The sequence below is a fragment of the Phyllosticta citriasiana genome, assembly GCF_038021145.1.
Source record: "Phyllosticta citriasiana strain CBS 120426 chromosome Unknown IWZ02scaffold_8, whole genome shotgun sequence".
In the NCBI taxonomy this organism is placed as follows: Eukaryota; Fungi; Ascomycota; class Dothideomycetes; order Botryosphaeriales; family Phyllostictaceae; genus Phyllosticta; species Phyllosticta citriasiana.
In genome coordinates this window covers 1480507-1494979 of record NW_027117285.1, presented here as the reverse complement: position 1 = coordinate 1494979, position 14473 = coordinate 1480507, and the positions used below count along the sequence as shown (strand labels likewise).

General features: G+C 54.7%; 4 protein-coding genes across 4 annotated transcripts; 2 read left to right on the top strand and 2 right to left on the bottom strand.

The window, feature by feature from the left end:
- Nucleotides 1-258: 258 nt before the first annotated feature.
- Nucleotides 259-962, bottom strand: IWZ02DRAFT_491633 (uncharacterized protein; the record flags this gene model as incomplete). Its single annotated transcript, XM_066769759.1, has 2 exons — nucleotides 259-830; nucleotides 884-962. 2 exons carry the CDS (start codon nucleotides 960-962, stop codon nucleotides 259-261), a joined length of 651 nt encoding a protein of 216 aa, XP_066621909.1.
- A 3355-nt stretch (nucleotides 963-4317) lies between these two features.
- IWZ02DRAFT_454885 (lysophospholipase NTE1) lies at nucleotides 4318-9360 on the bottom strand. Its single transcript, XM_066767755.1, has 4 exons — nucleotides 8990-9360; nucleotides 7840-8935; nucleotides 5274-7792; nucleotides 4318-5215 (listed from the first exon to the last, which is right to left on the bottom strand). Exons 1-4 carry the CDS (start codon nucleotides 9232-9234, stop codon nucleotides 4531-4533), a joined length of 4545 nt encoding a protein of 1514 aa, XP_066621908.1. The 5' UTR covers nucleotides 9235-9360; the 3' UTR covers nucleotides 4318-4530.
- A 121-nt stretch (nucleotides 9361-9481) lies between these two features.
- IWZ02DRAFT_300330 (actin-domain-containing protein) lies at nucleotides 9482-11861 on the top strand. Its single transcript, XM_066763925.1, has 3 exons — nucleotides 9482-9554; nucleotides 9618-11058; nucleotides 11108-11861. The coding sequence occupies exons 1-3, from the start codon at nucleotides 9525-9527 to the stop codon at nucleotides 11593-11595; spliced, it is 1959 nt and encodes a 652-aa protein (XP_066621907.1). The 5' UTR covers nucleotides 9482-9524; the 3' UTR covers nucleotides 11596-11861.
- A 400-nt stretch (nucleotides 11862-12261) lies between these two features.
- IWZ02DRAFT_491630 (fumble-domain-containing protein) lies at nucleotides 12262-13790 on the top strand (the record flags this gene model as incomplete). Its single annotated transcript, XM_066769758.1, has 4 exons — nucleotides 12262-12543; nucleotides 12606-12888; nucleotides 12947-13463; nucleotides 13517-13790. The coding sequence occupies 4 exons, from the start codon at nucleotides 12262-12264 to the stop codon at nucleotides 13788-13790; spliced, it is 1356 nt and encodes a 451-aa protein (XP_066621906.1).
- Between the last annotated feature and the right edge of the window lie 683 nt (nucleotides 13791-14473).

Here is a 14473-nt window from a genome sequence, read left to right as displayed (position 1 = left end):
GGAAACCAGAGGTCTCCGAATACCGATGGCCAAGCTTTCTAGGGGAATGGCCTTCGGGTTGAGCACGTTCGGCGAGTGTCGAAGTAGTCCTTGGATCGGTCTGCCAACCGATGGATTGCCGGACTCGACGACGAGGTCCTGAACGGTGCTCGATGTGCGCCGGGTTGATAACGGGCACGGAGTGACAAGACGCCAGGGTTCCGTTGCTCGCAATGGCGAACGGTGACTTTGCGTCCGTCGGGGGTAAGGGCGAGGAGCTCAAGCCCGGGAGGAGAAGCGGAGAGCGGGGCCGACATGGCACACCTTGTCCGTGGTGTAGAATTGTCGCCGTCTTGTGAGGACGGGATCCCAACGGACAGCTCGTGGTGGATGAGCCAAGGTCACGGCAGCGGAGTAGACGGGTATCTGGTCGTCTCCACCGATCTCGACGCTTCTATGGACTTTGCGTGCCGAAGCGACGACACGTGCCTCTTCGGCCTTCCTGAACTTGTCGAGGCGCTCTGGAAGCCGGTCGTCCTGACGCTGGCCTCCAAGGACTTCCACCAGCAGGCTGGCAAAATTGCCGCGGTGGATGTCGTTGTCTTCCTCGTTCTTAGGCTCGTTGGTAACAGGAGCTCTGAGAAACCCGAACCGGGTGAGGGACCGAGGAGTTGGCCCGTGAGGAACGTGAGGAACGTTGGCCGGGGTTGGAGGTCGGCGCAGGATGGGACGAAGTTGATGACCAAGGGCGGCAGGAGAGGCAGATTGGGCAGAGGAGCGACCCCCGCAGCGAGCTCGACTCGCAATGGTCGGCTGCGCGTACGAAGGGGTGGCAGCAGATGGTCGTGGAGCTTCGCAAGGTTAGACAGGCATCAACATAGGGCACGGACGAAAGCGTTCTCACCCTGACCGATCTTGCGGGCGCGTGGCAGCACGCTCGCTCGAACTGGCCGGGGAGAAGCGGAGATCGAGGAGGACGACATGTTGACTGTTTGCAAGGTAAGCATCGCTGTCTGCACTTGGAAACAGACGTTGGGGTGGGAATGTGTATGTCATTTTGTCTATCTAAATGTGCTGGTGTTGAGAGTGAAACAACGAAAAGAACCGAACCGACCGGATGTCGCGTGAGAGGCGGACTGGTACAGTCGGTCGGTCGGTCGGAGATGTGAGATGAGGTGCTCGCAGTGGGAGGTCAGGGGCTTTGAGGCTGGCAGGCAACAAAGCGTGACCGGATGTTGGTTGTCGTCGTCGTCGAGAGCAGGACGTGGGCGACAGCAGAGCGTGCGAGCGGGGGGGAGAGGAAAGCCTTTTGTTGGGGGGAGCTGGCCTTTTTATAGTGATTGAACGTCTGATACACTACGGCGAAAAAAGTCTAGGTAGGAAAACCTTTGAAAGACCAAAGTTTGGTACTTACGTTGCATTGACAAAGTTCAGAGCTGAGAAAGGGATGAAGGATTCAAGTTTGGTTCTGCGCAGATTTGCGCAGCCGAAGGGAGGGTTCCAAGGGGTGTGGATGGACCGGGTTCGCGCCGGGAGCGTTCCATCAGCGGGCAGGGACAACACTGTGCGGCGAAAGACTTGTGGGCTGGCTGTAGACACGAACTATAGTGACGACTTGCCAGAAGTCGAAATGGAATAGTTCCGAAACTCCTGTCTCGAAGGATTTCCCCTGGAGAAATGTCGTGATTATTGAAGCGTGGAAGACAAGAGTGCTCGTAGAGATGGTTCAAGACTATCGAGACAGCAGATGAATGTTCATGAAGCAATCTAGATTTGAAGTAAGCAGAAGACTGAAATGAAGAAAGTGTTTGTTTAAAGTCCTTCATAAGGGTTGCGAAAGAAGCAAATGACTGATGAAAAGAGTAATTTCATGAAACGAGTTAGCCAGCGTGACTAGAGAATTCTTAACCGGGTCTCTCTCATTTCGGCGTTTGAAAATTGCTAGAAATATGTTGAGAGAAAGAGATATTGCCTGGATACGCCGTTTGTCGTGGTGTTGACCTTTTCGCAGGAACAAAGCCCACGACGGTCGCTCAAGTAGTTCAACCAAGGCAGCACAGACTCTCATTGACGATAAGGTATTCTGTCCGAGATTATTTGGACTTCTTGGTTATTTGTTGGTCAGATTGAACACGAAAAGGCAGTCGGGGTATCAGTGAAAGTCGGCTCGAAACATCCGGATTCGGGGCGGTGCCGGTCGCATGCTGACTTGAGCCGTGGCCTGCAACCGTGGGAACACAAAACGCGAATTCAGAGGTCGAACGCACACATTCACGACAGCTTTGCGCGGCGAAGACAAGTGAAGTGACATGGCATGTCGTCTCAAAGTTTGCGCGAAGTCGCTTGTTTCCTATTTTAAGAAACATTTCACGCAGGTGCGACGCCACAACCGAAGCGATCATTCCTACTAGGCCGATCGGTGACGCCAAACAACGGCTTCGACCAACTCTATTTCAACATCTCAACTCTCACCATCCAACGCTCTGTTTGATCGAGCTTGCGAGGTTTCTCGCGGCCTGCCTGTCAGGCTCAACACCGTCCCCACCGAAATCCCTTTCTCTGCTCTCTGGCCTTACGAGTCTGACACAGGACTGAAAGAGGTGGTACGCTACTAATCACAGGTCCACGTCAACCAAGTTCCTCAACTTTCTATTACGAACGAAGACAGTCGTATGACTTTTGCATTTCCACGGATGATCTAAGGTCTTCATCCATGGAACCGCTTGCCGTTGGCACTGCACCCTTGACAACCGTGACAGTCTGAAAGTGGTAGCGGAGGGCTTCGGCGTCAGTACAATGGATGGGACGGCACATTTTGCGGCAACTTCGGCACTTTTCTCTCGTTTGACTGCTGCCGATGACCAGACTGACGTGCCGCTCGAGCCTGGCGCTGCGACCGCGAGGCGAAGCTTACTCATCGTCCTTCATCGAGCACAGGCGACAGGGCAAAATGAACATTGTGATGGAGCGAGTGGTCGGATCCGCAGGACAAAAGGGAGAGTAAACTCGAGGCTTCATAATTTTGCGAAGGTTATGGACGAAGCATTCAGGATTATGCCCTCTACAAGTGCTGAAATGCGTTGTCTCTGGGTTGCAAGCATTTGCCCCGATTATGAGAGCTGGGTTTGGACAGCATGTGTATGATATATTCTCACACTCAATTCTGCATGCTCAGAGTGTCCCTGCTATGGCGCTATGGTGACGACCTATCGCTGGGAAATCTTGGGGTGTTGAGGACGCCTGCCCCTTTTCGAAAGCTCGTCTCAGTTGACCAGCACGATGTACTGAAGTTCGAGATGTTTTAGCTGCTCTTTTGACGTGGAATACCTGGGAGTATTCGAATACATAGTTTCCATTTGTTTAACGAACTTATGAGAGCAAGGTCTATGGGGTTTGAGTACTTGGAATATTTTGCTCACAAATTTTATTAGCCCGGGGAAAACAAATGCGAAAACAACAATGGTCAACACAACGGACTTTCATGACATCGGGCTTCTGTGCCTTTCATTTCTCTGTAGATACTTGGAGAATGAAAATGAAATCCAATCAATTAATCACCGACTTTCCGAGTCCAAAGAACAATGCCGTCAATCAATGAACCAACCACCCGACAGCCGCTGCATGCCCCTACCAAATCAAGAATCAGCCGCAACACCACCCACAAGACTCTCAAATACCAAAACAGTGAAAGCACATCGCTCGCTCCTTCCACATCCTGCAACTCACACACCCAACACTACACGCTCCTCACGCCATCGGCGCCTGCACCCTACTCCAACAACGAACAAATGAACCACAACACCTCGAGCACATGCCCCGCCATACCGATCCACACGACCAGCTATTCCACTACTACCAAAAACTCCATCGCACTCCAAACTCTGCGCCATTAAACTCGGCGAAAGACGCCGATCACACAACGACCACCGACTATGCAATGTGCTGAGCAATGACGGCTCCTTCGGCGCGGCTGTGATGGCGAACGACCTGACTGCTCCCTTGGCGCGGCTGCAACGGTGGATTACTGCTCCCTGGAGGAAGTCTCGTTTCTTTCTACACCCACTGTGGCGCTTGCGTCTCGATTTTATCGCGATTAGTCGCGGGCATGCGACCTGAGAGGTCTGGCGGGAGGGGAAACATGTAGGCGAAAGCAACGGGCGGGGCGATGTCTACATGCTCGGGGAGCGTGTGTGGTAGCGGGAACTCTTGTTGTCGTTCAGGGGCCCTGTGCTGTGTAAGTGCAGTAGGTGCCATGCACCCAGATAGGTATGTATGGAGGCCAAGACGAGAGAAGGCTCCTAGGACGGCAAGGCTGGCATCGCAGCAACGACGGAGAGATAGAGGGGGAGAATCGTATCTATTCATCAAACGACGCGCGTCATATCTATCTTGCCTTACCGTACCGTTGCTTGACCCACCCAAGCCAAACAACGACCTACATACCCCATGCGACCGCCAGAAACCAGGGAATAACAGGATCAAACCAAACCAGATCAACAAGCCACGCCCCACCCCACCATTTGCACACAGACTCAGCTCGCCACGCACAATCTAGATACTGGCCCGACGAGGCGCCATGGTGCGGCGCAGCCTCTTCTCCTTCTCGCCCTCCTCCGCCAGACCCAACGTGCCCTCTTCCCTCAAGCGCGCCAAAAACTCCTTGCCATACTTGTATCCGACGTCATAAATCTCGTCAAACTTGGCGAAATCGAGGGTGCCGTACGCGTCAATGGGCGGACGCATATAGCGACACCCCTTCATCGTCTTGGCTTTCTCGAGCGCATCCACGGAAGAGACGTACGCAAGGCGCGCCTGGATATCCGAGAGGGTCGGCGGGTTTGGATAGGCGGAAAAGGGGTTCCAGCGGTTCATCAAGGCCCAGAAGCCCGAAAGGCTGTCGCCGAAGGCTTGCGGCGTGTCGTCGTCGAGGCTGCCCACGTCGATGGCGAAGATGATGTCGGCGCCTAGGCTCTTCATGTGCGAGACTGTCAGGTTGTCGACGTAGCCGCCGTCGACGAGCATCGAGCCTTCGTCGCAGAGCGGCGGGAGCAGGCCCGCTAGTGTCATCGAGGCCCGCACATATCGCCACACGTAGCCTGAATTGTGGATTTCGGATCGCGAGCGAGAGATGTTGGTCGTGTTGCAGTAGAATTCGAGCCAAAAGTCTTCGATTTGGCTGTTTCCAAAGGTCTTAAAGATGCCGCGGTTAAATTCGTGGCCAGTGGTGTATGAGGCGCTGTGTTCTCTGTCAGTCCTCTTGTCTTCCTTCGAGTGTCGGTCAGATGAATACTTACGATGGATATGTCAGATCTAGGGCGAACCGCCACATACTCCCCATCCGTCCTGCAAACTTCTTTGCCCTACCGTACATGGGCACGACGTCTGCATCCCAGGCATAGAGTGCTCCAATAAAGCTGCCAATACTTGTGCCTCCAACGATATCAATCGGAATACCCGTCTCTTCCAACGCTCTAATGATTCCCACGTGTGCAATACCTCTTGCGCCACCGCCGCCAAGGACCAGGCCCACACTCTTCCCACACAGCCGACGCGCGAGTCGATGGAAGTCGCCCTTGAATGGCGTTTCGGCAGAGTATAGGGGCGTCTGGCGCATGCGCTTTGAAGTGTACTTTTGAATCTCTGCCTGCAGGACTTGGACCCTGTGTTTGAGGGCGGTGCCGAAGCGCCTATGGGTCGGGTGCACAGGTTCGGGTGCCGTGCGGAATGCCATTTGGATGTGGTGATGACTACCGTTGATCCACATTCGATTGCGGAGCCATTTGCGCGTGAGACCAGGTGGGCAGTACCGTTCTGAATGCAACAATACGAGCTCTTTTCTTGCCGTCGTCTTGGTTGTGAGGAGGAAGCGTTCATATTCGCCAATGGCTGGTGAACTCTCTGCCAGCCCGACGATGAGGATACAATCAGCCTGGCTGATGCAAGTTTGCGTCCAGGGCGACTTGACATTCGTGTCAGCTACGTAAAGGACCATGCTGTATTTCTCTTCGAGGTCTGCAAGATACTGTGAGAGCTTTAGCTTCCCCATCCGACTAAAGGCATGTCTGCCCAAGTGGTTGAGGATCGCTGCTTGATTGAGGGAAACGACTCGGTTTGGAAGGCCGATTTGCTGTAGCGCATTGACTAGTCGGCCCGCAAAGTCGACGACAGGAATCCCCGTGGTCACCGGCAAAATAGCCACAGTGCGCAGATTGGCCGTCGATGAAACATTCGTCTTCAATCCGGCTGTCCGTTCGGCTGCTTGCTCGTGGAGCGGGTCTTCCATCAGCTTGCGCATTCTGCTTGCAATGATTTTGGAAATCTTGATGGTGATTCCCGGATGCTCCAACGCAAGACTGTTAAACAGCGTCTTGGGAAACTTGGCCACTTCAGTGTCACGGATAGCATGAAGGGACGCGGGGCGAGTGGATTCAGTCAAGACTTCCAGCTCACCAACACTGTCACCTTGACCATATTCTCCGATAACCGTCATGCCCTTTTCCTCCGTTTCCTTGATAGCTCGCAGACGACCATTGAGAACAATGTAGATGGAGTCGCTCTCGTCGGCCTGATTGTAAATGATCTGTCCCGCATTGACCTGCACCCATTCAAGGGCAAAGTCAATGTGCAAAATCAGACGGGGAAGTAGGCTGGTAAGACGTTTGGCCATGGTCAGGAGGACCACGGGATATCTGTCCACGATCCGTTCAATTGAAGCGCGCGGCAAGAAGCCGACGTACACGTCCGTTTTGGCAGTGACATCGACAAACGAACGATAAGAGGAAACCGTTCCAAGATAGCCTGCCAGGCCACCAGGTTTTGTGAGAAAGAGGCTTTTCCGTGGAAGCCTCTTTTTCTTGTGGTCGGGATGCTTTCCAACAGAGCCAATTGATGACCCTGTCGTCGTCTTGTGTGATGCTGACCCAAAAATATCGGAAGAAGTGACCCCAGAATATCCAGCAGCGCTGTCGTGGGGAAAGGTGCCAAGGACATCGTCGTTATTCTCCCCTTCAACTGGCATGCCAACATCTAGAAATCCATCGATGACGTAGTAGAGTCCTGGGTTGCGCTCGCCTTGTTCCACGAGAACAGAGCCTTGAGGAAAGAAGACAATTTCCACGTCGTTGACAAGTTCTTCGTGAATGCTTCGCGAGTCTCTCACACTCATCGACGAAAGTGGAACCGATGCAGCGGACTCCGAGTCGCCGTCGACAGATGCCTCGTAAGGGTCAATGAAGCCAAACGCATTACTGAATGTAGCCCTTTGCCGTTTCGAATCAAAAGAAACGAGCCGAGGGGACTGCTCGACCGAGTCTGCCTTCATTATCGGATTCTTCGTGTTGGTCAATCCTATGGCTTTGAGCATGCACTCGAGGACAGATTCGCGGAAGATAGCATCTTCATCCAGCGATTCTTGGCGTTGGAGGGGCATCCGACCTGGAGGGGCGACGAAAGGATTAAATTCGCCACCAGTCAAAGGTGTTTGTGCGGCCTTCCGCCCAGTAGCAGGAGAGGTCCCAGATGGTTGTGAAAGAGTGGTCATCGGACCAATTCGACTGCTTCTTCCACTCGACAGATTCGTCAAGAGGTCACCTGCACTCACACCATGTCGATCGGATTCTTGGGGACTCATCGTAGCGCTCCTGCGCACAACTTCTGGTGTAGAGGCGAGGCCGGTCGGATGACGTGGCTGGGGGCGGGATTGCGCCAGAACATCCTTCCTAAGTCCACTGCTAGATCGTCGCCGGCGAACAGCCCCTGGATTGTGGAGAGCGATGCCATTTGTCCATTCCCCATCTCCAATGCGTTGACGTTCCTGCCAGAATCAGCATGATGGATCATGTTCGTAGAAAAGTGGCCTACCCTTGCAAACTTTTCCTTCAATCGTTGAAGAGCGGCATCCCGAAGAAATCCAGGCAGATCATATGTGGTGTACTTGTTCATGAGCCTCTCTGTTCGAAGTACCTCACTAGTCAAACCCAAGTAGGTGTGACCTGTTGAGAGAGTGACGCGTTGAAGCCTTGTGAGAATCACCTGCACAATATGCGCAGTCGCCCGTGGGTACAGACGTGTCAAACGTTTGAATGCACTTGCAGGAATGACGGCGATTGTTGTGTCGACAGTGGCTCTTGCAACAATATCTGGATGAGCAGATTTGAGTTTTCTAGTCCGAGAGTTCGATGTTGTCCTCTTGTGCTTTATCGGTTCCTCCCCAACTTGGGCTGTGTCTAGGGAGAGGGAGGGTATTCTAGGCAGGCGACCACCCACTGTGGGGCTGGCAATTGAAGACGCACGCCCGTGTCTGTGATCTGTTCTGGGTGACACGTGAGGGCTTGGATGACCCGATTGCGGAGTACTGGTCCCAGTTCCGCCTGGTGGTTGAAAGGAAGCACCACCGGCAGTGGTTGGCACTGAGTCTACTCCACTGTCTTCATCGTGACGAAGTTTTACATCTTCGGTGAATAGCGAGAGTATCGAAAAAAGCGAGGACATGGGTGCTCCGTTCTTGACCTCGGTGAGAAGCTGATAGCCCTGTTGGTGTCCCTGGCCTTTGCCGTCATCCTCGTCAGAGCTTTCTGATCCCAGGCCCGAGTCCACGGACGCGTCGTCGCAATTGGATTTGACAAAGATTTGCACCAAGCCATCTACAACCAGGCAAAAGCCTTTCTCTTCCTCTAGCAACAGCGTTTCTCCAGCAATCAACTTGCGTGTTTGCATCGTTCTCGTCAATTCGTGAAAGACGGGCCGTTCCAGATAGCCAAAGACCTTGATGGCGCTGAGAAACTCGTCCAAATAGTTGGACAATCCCCGCTTTGAATCTCCCTCTTGCGTATCCGGAAATATTTCGACGTGGGGCTCTTCGCGCTGCGGCTCGGGGGGCAAGCGGGTGTACATGTTGAGGAAACGATAGCGGACGATCCAGCTCACGGTGGAGCCGAAGGCGAGGAATATCATGACTCTAGGGAGACAAGTTAGAAGCAGAATCACCGGGCAAAGCAAAGTTCAGTCTCACAAGGTCGTGGCGTTCATCGTAACAGTTAGACTCATGGAAGCCACAGTGAAGATCCATGTTGGCAAAGTGATGGTGCCAAAAGTAATGATCCAGAAGAGCAGGCCAGGAATGACCTTTAGAATAGCGAGTAGGAGGCGGCCGAGGAGTCCAAGGCTGGTCGACGAGCTTTGAGCTTCGGCGATAGCATTAGTTGCAGCGGTGCTGGTCTGCGCCGCAAGGGCAGACCAGTTTGTCGACGCGTTCATGTCCGAGTCGATGCTCGAAACGAGGGCAGAGGCAGTGGACGAGTACACATCAGCCGGGCTACCAGGACCGTAAAAGAAGAAGCATGACTGTCAGAATTTGGCGGGTTTCTAGTGTTCAGCGCTCACGAAGCCGGAGGAGCTTGGTGACGGTCACCCCGGACTAACGCGGTTGAGCCTCGGGAGGGCCCGAGCTCGAAGGCGGTCGACTTCCGTTGCATCCAGTCTCGTCGCCGACGCGTAGCTCTCCATCCGCACTGCGAGCCTCTGTCACTCAATTCCTAGCTTTCGCCATGCCGCCATTCAAAGATGACCAGCTTATTGTATGACCTGCTTCCCTCGCGAAACCACCTGCCTGTCCATTGCAACTAACAAGCACGCCGCAGCTCATCGCACCAGGCTCAGAAGCTACCCTCGCGCAGCTCGGTCTGCCTGAGTCGCTAACGCCTGCGCGTCTGCGCGTACGGTCGCGCATGTTTCCTGCCGAAAAAGAGGGCGAATTCGAACCGTACAAAGTCCGGAGAAAGGGAGGCGACAAGCCGATTTCACAGCCGGCCGAAAACAACAAGGAACAAGAAAAGAAGCCCGACGGAGCAGAGGAAGACATTGAATATGAGGAGGATCACAACTCCGAGGAGGGTGCGGTCTGGCCAATTGTTGGAGGCAGGATTGTCAACTGGCCGTGCTTCTACGCTCTCATGACGCACGTCTACAACACGCTGAATCCGCCGTTCCACACGCCCATACTTCTAGTTGCGGAGCCCGTCTGGACGCCAAAAGAAAAGGAGCGCCTCACACAGTTCTTTTTTGAAAAGTTCAAGATGCCGGCGTTCACCATTGTCGACTCCGCAACAGCCACGGCGTACGCATACGGAACGCACACGGCGACCGTTATAGATGTGGGACTACAAAAGGCAGACATTACGGCCATTAGCGACTTCATTATGCACGAGACTGGCAGGTCAATTTCTGTCCCAGATTGTGGCGGAGATTCAATGACGCGACGTCTGCAAGAGCTTCTCAAGTCCAAGGGCTTCTCGTATGAGATGTGCGAACAGCTGAAGAAAAATCCTATTTGCGAGATATTACCACCAGGCACACCGCTCCCCGGAGCTGGAGATGGGGCAACAGAGCAAGTAACGAATCCAGCCGCAGCGGCATCCACTGGCGCGACGGGATCAGGAGCTGAGGCTGCCTCCAACATTACACAGGCGCCTCGAGGGCCAGGTGCAGATACCGAGGTTGGCGACGAGGGCGAGAAAGATGACAATGAGGACGGTGTTCTCGATGTCGCCAACATTGTTACCAGCGGGAAGATGAGCGAATACCTGGCCAAGAAGGAAAAAGAAAAGCAAGAAAAGGCTGTCTACAAGAAAAAAGGGCAAGAGACTGCCAAGGATGCTGCCGCAAAACCCATTCGCCAACCAAATGCGAAGCGGGAAAAGACTACATTCATGTACGAAGATCACGCACTGCTCACTGCTTTAAAAGACATGAACATGGGCGAGCAGAGATTAGCAGAAGCGCAGGCCGCCCTGGACGAAGGCCCTGCCAAGAGGGGCGCCGATGGCGAGATTCTCCCCGGAGAGTCCATGGATGGCATCGAAACAAACGGAGCATCTTCTGCTCCTCAAGGGCAATCGACTCGGGGTACTATCCGTCGTGAGATTGAAGTTGGGACCGAGCGTTTCCAAGCGGCGAGCGGAGGCATACTCGAGCGCATCGCAGAAGCCGTGTATAGGACCATTTCATCGGTCGATGAGGTCAATAAACGGAGCGAGCTGTGGGAGTCGCTCATCATTGTCGGCAACGGCGCTAGACTACGAGGTATGTTGAGTAGTCACCATTTCAGTGTGCTATGCTAACAGGGTAACAGGCTTCAAGGAAGCGCTTGTTGCAACTCTTCAGTCCAAATATCTCATCTCCCCGTCTTCTGCCACAATCTTCACGTCGGAGCTTCCTTCAAACCTTTCAACACCCGTCGGTACGGGAGCCAATACACCTCAACATCCGGGTATGCAATCAATGGGTCCCAGTGGAGTGAACCCGCTTCTGTATGCAGCTACCACTGCTCAAAACCCGCAAATGATGCATGCCGGAGGCACGCCGGGCCCAATGGGCAGCCTGCACTCTCACAACACGCACTCGTCGCACGGCCAATCGCCAACCAACATCAGGCTCGTCAAGACACCAGAATACTTCCCCGAATGGAAGGAGGTGGGCATGGATGAAGCCATGTTCTTGGGTGCGCAGGTGGCTGCCAAGGTGCTGTTCATCGTAGACCAGGGTCTGGGTCAGGGATACATGACGCGGACGGATTACAACGATCAGGGTCCTTCTGGCATCCGCGACGTTTGCATTTAAGAGCGCAGAGCGCGGGGACGGATAGATGGGTTGGAGTTTTGGATGGAGTATGGGGAATGCGGCGAAGGGCAAAAGTCTGCGGATTTGATTGGTCCAAACTAGTTACTGGTCGAATGCCACCAAAACAAACCTTTCCTAAGAGGAAGAGCGTTGATGAAATCTGTCTGTCCCAACAACCAGTGCAACGCCCACTGGCCACGAAGCGGACAGGGCTCTCCAACGGCGGAGGATCGGGTATTTTTGGGGGTCCAACAGCAGAGATTCGGGGAGCGAGGGGAGAGGATGAGGCGGCGGTAGATTTGGCAGCGGCGGACGAATGGCGTCTGCAGGAACACGCCCGGGCAGCTTCTTTGTCGCAACCCGCCCGGCTCGTCAGCGCTGAGAGGCGCCCGATGCCACGGCCATTCCAAAGGCTCCGCAGCAGCTCCAAGTACAACCTACCTACCTACCTACCTGCCTATCTACCTAGCAAATGGCTGCCATGTCCGGGCGAAGGGAGTCGTCGTTATTCCTTGCAAACCCCGAAACCACATGCGACTTGCGGCCTCGGTAGCTCCAACACTAGACATCTACTCCGCCGACTGTCCCTCCGCGCTGCCTGTTCAACCTCCGCCTCGACCTCCGCCTCGACCTCCGCCTCGACCTCCGCCGTCTGCTCAGTTCGCAATGGCGTCACTGCTGCAGCGCGGCGACCGCGACACCCTGACAATGAACACGCAGTCGCAGAAATTCCATTCCGTCGGTCCAGACGACGACAGCGACGCCGAGGAGGTGAACCGCACCATCAAGCACCCCGGCAATGTCTACATCAACGTTCAAGGTGCCTTCATAGTCGACGACAATGAGCCGCGCACTCCCTTGACTCCCAACAGCGACGACTACGAGTACGAGACCAAGGACATTCGCCTGCCAAACCACACGGCCGTCGTCAGCCATGTCGCAGTCGACGTGAGTCACTCCGCGCACCGGCATCCACCGTCAATTGACTGACTCCGGTTGTGCCCTTGCAGATTGGCGGCTCGCTCGCGAAGCTCGTCTACTTTTCGCGCGACCCAACGTCCAAGGAGCTGGGCGGCCGCCTCAACTTTCTCAAGTTCGAGACGGACCGGATTGACGAGTGTATCGACTTTATGCGTGAGCTCAAGCTCAAGTACCAAACGATAAATGGCTCTCCTCCGTCCGACATCACCGTTATGGCCACTGGCGGCGGCGCATTCAAATACTACGACCGCATAAGAGAAGCGTTGGAGGTGGAGGTGCTGCGAGAAGACGAAATGGAATGTTTGATCATTGGTACGAGCCGCGGACCCTGAACAACTTCACAGGTAGAAGAAGCTTACCCCTACACCAGGTCTCGATTTCTTCATCACCGAGATACCCTGCGAGGTCTTTACATACAGTCAGGATGACCCAATGCACTTCGAACAAGCGCGGCCCGACATCTATCCCTACCTGCTCGTCAACATTGGCTCGGGTGTCTCCATGGTCAAGGTCTCCGGGCCACGGCAATACGAACGTATTGGCGGAACCTCGCTCGGCGGCGGTACGCTCTGGGGCCTGCTCTCGCTCCTGACGGGAGCACGGAATTTCGAAGACATGCTGAAGCTGGCTGATGCGGGCGACAATACGGCGGTGGACATGCTGGTCGGAGACATTTACGGCACCGGCTACGGCAAGATTGGCCTCAAGAGCACCACCATCGCCAGCAGCTTCGGCAAGGTGTACAAGATGAAGCGACAAGCGGAGCGCGAGGCCGAGGATAGCGGGAACCTCAAGGAAGTCTCGGGCGAGAATGGCGATGCTTCAACCACATCGAGTCGCTCGTTCAGACCCGAGGATGTAAGCAAGAGTCTGCTGTACGCCGTCAGGTAAGCTTCTCTAAACTCTCGTTCGAAAAGCTGCGAGCTAAGTTCTAGTCCAGTAACAACATTGGCCAAATCGCCTACCTGCATGCTGAAAAGCACAACCTCGAGCGCATCTACTTTGGCGGGTCCTTCATCGGCGGCCACCGCCAGACCATGAATACCCTCTCGTACGCCATCAAATTCTGGTCCAAGGGCGAGAAGCAAGCCTACTTCTTACGCCACGAGGGCTACCTCGGCGCCGTCGGCGCGTTCCTCAAACGCCAGCCGCGCAACTGGGGCCGCCGCAACAGCATCGACGGACGACCCATGACAGCCGACTCGAAGGCGTGAGCAGCGCTCGGAAAGTGCGGCGCGAAGGGCGACTTGGACACGCCAGGGCGGAGATGCGCAGGAGAGGGCGCGCTGCGGCGGCGTGGGGCCAGGGGGCGGGAGCGGAGCGGCTGTGGATGCTGGTAAGCTCCCGCTTCCCTTTCCGTTCCTTCAATCTCCCCCTGTCCCGCCGGGTCTCGCATGGCAAGGAATGGCCCTCAACTCTGCGCCAGCTGGTCACTGCAGTGCCGTTACCTCCCTGGTGTCGTCAGCTTCCTCCGAGTTGCCGATCCGTGGGCACTAGGGGAGGCGAGCGAGGGTACCGGGTAGAATGCGCCAGCATTTACGCGTGGCACACGTGGGATTGAAGTGCGACATAAAGGTACTCCTACCTTTCTTCTTGGTTGAAAAGGGAGAAGGCCTTTCCATGCCGTTGGTGTTGACATATATCTGGAGAGGAATCAAAGCAAACGAGCGAGCAAGGGAAATCTCGTGATGGAAATCTCACTCGCTTGACGCAACAGGCCAGCCAGCCAGCCAGCCAGCTATCTAGCCATCTTCTGCCATGTAATCTTGTAAATACTAATGTAATTTGATAGTCGGTCTCGTGTATGGTGCTGTACCAATCTGTTCGCAAAGGAGGTGTGTTGCCTTGCATCGGCCGCACCCATGGTTTTGCTTCGCTTGCAACAATGGCTGACATC

Bases quoted from the DNA above. Each gene is read 5' to 3' on its own strand.
- IWZ02DRAFT_454885 (XM_066767755.1), bottom strand. From the start codon at position 9,234: ATGAACGCGTCGACAAACTGGTCTGCCCTTGCGGCGCAGACCAGCACC. The intron at 8,936-8,989 runs GTGAGACTGAAC...TTGTCTCCCTAG, and splicing joins ACGATGAACGCCACGACCTT to AGTCATGATATTCCTCGCCT. The intron at 5,216-5,273 runs GTAAGTATTCAT...CAGAGAACACAG, and splicing joins CTAGATCTGACATATCCATC to CGCCTCATACACCACTGGCC.
- IWZ02DRAFT_300330 (XM_066763925.1), top strand. From the start codon at position 9,525: ATGCCGCCATTCAAAGATGACCAGCTTATT. The intron at 9,555-9,617 runs GTATGACCTGCT...AGCACGCCGCAG, and splicing joins TCAAAGATGACCAGCTTATT to CTCATCGCACCAGGCTCAGA. The intron at 11,059-11,107 runs GTATGTTGAGTA...ACAGGGTAACAG, and splicing joins CAACGGCGCTAGACTACGAG to GCTTCAAGGAAGCGCTTGTT.